The sequence below is a fragment of the Ananas comosus genome, unplaced genomic scaffold (assembly GCF_001540865.1).
Source record: "Ananas comosus cultivar F153 unplaced genomic scaffold, ASM154086v1, whole genome shotgun sequence".
Lineage (NCBI taxonomy): Eukaryota > Viridiplantae > Streptophyta > Magnoliopsida > Poales > Bromeliaceae > Ananas > Ananas comosus.
Genome location: NW_017891779.1, coordinates 1 through 4,663, shown reverse-complemented (window position 1 = coordinate 4,663; position 4,663 = coordinate 1). Strand labels below are relative to the sequence as shown.

General features: G+C 35.3%; 1 protein-coding gene across 2 annotated transcripts; it reads right to left on the bottom strand.

Annotated features, from left to right (window-relative positions):
* LOC109705144 lies at positions 1–3,436 on the bottom strand. 2 transcript variants are annotated; one of them, XM_020225895.1, is made up of 6 exons: positions 2,294–3,436; positions 1,886–2,206; positions 1,698–1,803; positions 1,024–1,546; positions 743–847; positions 1–178 (listed from the first exon to the last, which is right to left on the bottom strand). In XM_020225895.1, the coding sequence occupies exons 1-6, from the start codon at positions 3,430–3,432 to the stop codon at positions 81–83; spliced, it is 2,292 nt and encodes a 763-aa protein (XP_020081484.1). In that variant the 5' UTR covers positions 3,433–3,436; the 3' UTR covers positions 1–80. The 2 variants fall into 2 exon arrangements, 1 of the variants encoding a protein (XP_020081484.1); XR_002214640.1 differs by having other exon boundaries at positions 25–178; positions 969–1,546.
* Between the last annotated feature and the right edge of the window lie 1,227 nt (positions 3,437–4,663).

Genomic DNA, 4,663 nt, shown 5'->3' with positions numbered 1-4,663 from the left:
TAAAACTAAAATCAAATATCCATACGTCACAACAATAATATCCATTTATATGTTGTAGTAATTATAACAAATCAAACTCTCTAACTGAAAGAAATATAAAAAATCAAAAATTGTATGATAACAAAATCAAAAAGTGCATAAACGAATTCTGATCGGCTCCACGAATATATACTTGAACCTGCACATTGAATAACATTTGAATTAGTTCAAATTTGTGCAGAATTCTTGATTTGCCAAAGCATTAAAAATCTTTAGCAGTTTCACAATAACAGCATAGTGATTTAGATTGGATAGCTATAATTTATTATTTCAAACTGAAGTGACCATATATGCGTTCATTACATCAAAATTTGTTAAATAACATTTGTGAATCAAAATCATACATTAGTCAAGCATGCATAGCATAGACATGCATATAGATTGTTATTCAATTGCGCACCTGGCTTGATTTAACAAACCAAATGGAAACCAAAATATATAAATTTTGTATAACGAAACCAAAGTAGAATTCAAATAAATCAAATGAAATTGCTTTATTTGGTTTGGTTTTGCTTAGTTTAGTTTTGGGGCCAACTACAAAAACACTCAGGCAGAACTTTGGACTTTTTGTTTGCCAATTGTATGTGCTTTTGCTTCTTGAATAGATAAACTGTTCTAAATACCAGGCGAACAAGCCCTGGAACTTCATGAGTATTAGTGCATATCATCATTGAACTTAAACATGGTGATTGAAGATTGATACCTGAAGAACGGAGAAGAAGACAGAGAGAACGTAACTGCGAAGCACCACAGACACATATATGGTGCCAATCATGCTTCCAACAAATCCCAGGGTAAAAGGAAGTCTCTGCAGCAAAGATAAGACCAAATTAAATATATATCACTACCACACATTTAAGAGATGATCTAAGTTTTCCTTATCAAGATAGATTTTGTGTCAAATAGAAGTTCAAGGATCAATCACATACAGTGGACATATACAATGATAAGGCTCATATTGCACATATTCCAAATTATTGTTACCCATTTCGTAGACATCTCTAGGCTTGAACTTTATTACAGTGGACCATCCGGAATTTAGTTCATCTTCCACATAAAATACTTGTTCAGCTTGGGTCGCAAAGATGAATGGTTCGTCCTCCAATTTTTCACCCGTGTGTATCAAGTGTGAGAAATTTACAAGTGTGAAACCATACTCATCTCTCTTCAATCCCTTTCCATGAGTAACATCAACCCACTTACATTTAAACAATACGACTGAAAATTTTCCCCAATAATCGAGTTCAATAATCTCCAAAACTTTACCATAATAAGTGATTTCTCCAAAAATTGGATTGTTATCACTGACCGATGCATAGCTTGATGTTTTTGCAGTTACAACAACTCCACTATTTTGGGTTTCCTTGTCATAACGTGTTGGTCGGAATCTATAACCATGAATATTAAACCCTCGAAACTTTCTTGCCACTTGATTAGGTCCACGAGCTAGCCATCTAATCTCTTCTTTGAGATGTTGAGTGCTCTCATTTCTCTCTAATTTCAAAATCTACAATCAAAAATAAAATAGTGAATAGCAATTTTTTTGTTTTGTTAAGAATTAGACAAATTAGCTATCAAAATTTTAAAGGTTTGATACTTGTCTCCAAAATATGCAAGTTTAGATTGGTTATGTATTTCTATAAACATAAAATTTTTACATGTTCGGTAAACCATTCATGAAAGCTTTTATTCTGGGCACGCTCTACGTCTCTCAATGAGAGACGACGTGGTCGACTTTTTCTTCGAATCTCCACTGCATGTTCTCTGCAAGTTGGATAATCATGTAAATTAATTGTTTTAAAAAGAAAAATAATGATATATTATTTATTCTAAGTTTTTGACTTACTTAAGAAATGGGACAACATCTGGGCAATTGAAAAGAACGTAGCGATGTGCCTGTACTTTTTCCAAATCATTAAGTATGTAATTAGTAGGCTTTCCTATAGGTCGTCCCACACGAGGAAATAAAATTGATTCTGCCGTCAAATTCGAATGTTCTTCTACATTCACCCTTTCATCATTTCTCGAAGGCCGGTTGAATTTTGTCTCGAAACCTTCTAAGTATCGAGAACAAAAGGTCATGCATTCATCTGCTAAGTACGCTTCTGCAATAGAGCCCTCTGGACGAGCCTTATTACGCACGTAAGACTTTAAGGTGCGAAGGTACCTAATCAACAAAAAGGTAAAAGATAAATTAATTTAATAAATAAATACTAACATAAAAAGTCTAAATGACAACACTGCTTGGACATACCGTTCAATAGGATACATCCATCGATACTGAACCGGACCGGCAATCTTTGCCTCAGTAGCTAAATGGGTGACCAAATGCACCATAATAGTGAAAAATCCTGGAGAAAAAATCATTTCCAGGTGGCACATTGTTAATCTAATTCGACTCTCAAGTTGATCTAATTCGTGTACGTGAAGAACCTTCGAACATAATTCTCTAAAATAACTACTTAGATCAAATAATGGCAGTGTTACATTCATTGGAAGAAGTCCTCGTAATGCAATAGGTAGAAGTTGTTGCATCAATATATGACAATCATGACTTTTGAGCCCAAAAATTTTACAATGTGCAGAATTTACACATCTTGAGATGTTTCCTGTATACCCGTCAGGAGCTTTGATATTGCAGAGCAAATTGCAAAATACTTGCTTCTCATTTCTAGACATTGTGTAACAAGCAGATGGCAAATATAACTTGTTTGGACCTATCTGTTGAGGATGAAGGTCTTCTCTAATATTCAATTCTTGCAAATCAAGACGAGCATTCAAATTGTCCTTCGACTTGCCTTCTATATTTAACAATGTACCATAGACATTTTCAGACACGTTCTTCTCTATGTGCATGACATCAAGGTTATGCCTTAATAAATTAGATTTCCAATAAGGCAACGTAAAAAATATACTCTTCTTCTTCCATGTCTGTGAATCATCAAAGTCAGTAATCTTCTCTAGTTGACGCAATATCATAGTCCCAGTAGGTATCGCGGGTGCGTGACCATATTCTTCAGCGCCATCAAAAGAGTCTCTATTATAATGAAACTTATGGTTTGGTTCTAGAAAACGCCGATGACCCATGAAGCAATATTTGCGACCATGTGATAACCGTTTGGAGAAAGTGTCTATATTACAACAAGGGCAGGCAAACGCTCCATGTACGTTCCACCCCGACAAATTTCCGTATGCAGGAAAATCATTAATTGTCCACAAAAGTGCCGCCTTGAGTCGAAATGTTTCACCACAAGAGGAGTCATAAGTCTCTGTTCCAACCTCCCATAACTCCATCAATTCTTCGATAAGAGGTTGCAAGTAGATATCAATATGATTTCCGGGCCCACTTGGCCCAGGAATGAGTAAAGAAAGAATAAAGGATGTTGCCTTCATGCACATCCAAAGGACGGCCAAGTTATAATGGTATTAAACAACTGGCGCAACTCAAAAACTATAACTTGAACTTAACATTCCAAATGGATTAAAACCATCAGTAGCTAATCCAAGCCTAACATTACATGAGTTGGAGGAAAACTCAGGGTGATTAAAATCAAAATTTTTCCAAGCTTCAGAGTCCGCAAGATGTCTCAACGCGCCATCCTTCATACAATCTGTTTCGTGCCATCCCATCAAAGTTGATGTATGTTTCGACATATATAACCTTTTAAGTCTAAGTTTCAAAGGAAATTAGCACAAGATTTTAGCTGGAATACCCTTCTTTTTTTTTCTTCCTTGCCAAGTAGTTCAATCGCTAAACTTCTTCCACCTTAAAGCTCCACAAATGGAGCAAGTGTCATCATCTGCTTTATCTTTCCAATACAGTTGACAATTATTTGAGCAAGCATGAATATTTTCATATTTGAGGCCTAATTTCTTTATAATCTTCTTTGCCTCATTAAATGATTTGGGTAAACTTTTACCATTAGGTATTGCAAGTTGTAAAATTCAAGCAAGTTAAACGATTTGTTGCTCCATTTGCTTGTACATTTCGTGTAAAATATAGGGCAAGAAATGAAACTTTTGTCAATTCACACCCTGGCCACAACTCTTGATCTGCATCTTTAAGCAAGCTATAAAAATTCTCAGCTTCCACATTTAGATTGTGGTTGTGTATCCATGGAATCCGATGGACAAGGCATCGAATCGTCTTCTCCACATCCAAACACATCAGGTAGTAGTTGATGCGTATCCACATGCTTGCTATAATCATCTTCTACGCTATGTCTAGGAGAGGATGTGTTTTGCTCTATTTGCTCACCATGGAATGTCCATTGTCGATAACCACGAAGCATTCCATTGCATACTAAATGCTCGTAAACTTCTTCCCGACTCAGCTTACTTCTATTGACACACTTCACACAAGGGCACCAAATTTTGCTCTCAGAACAAATTGGGTTCCTGAATGCAAAATCAAGAAAACCACCAACACCCTCCAAGTATTGTCTACTTCCCCTTGGCCAATCCAACAATCTTTTAATAATTTTCAAATCCATGAATAACTGCACAATATATTAAGAAGAGCAAAACAAAGAAAAATCAATTTAACAAAACTTCATTCATATTTCATATATTAGAATATAATATTTAACAATTAATGTTATAGCATATAGCATTTTACTCTGTT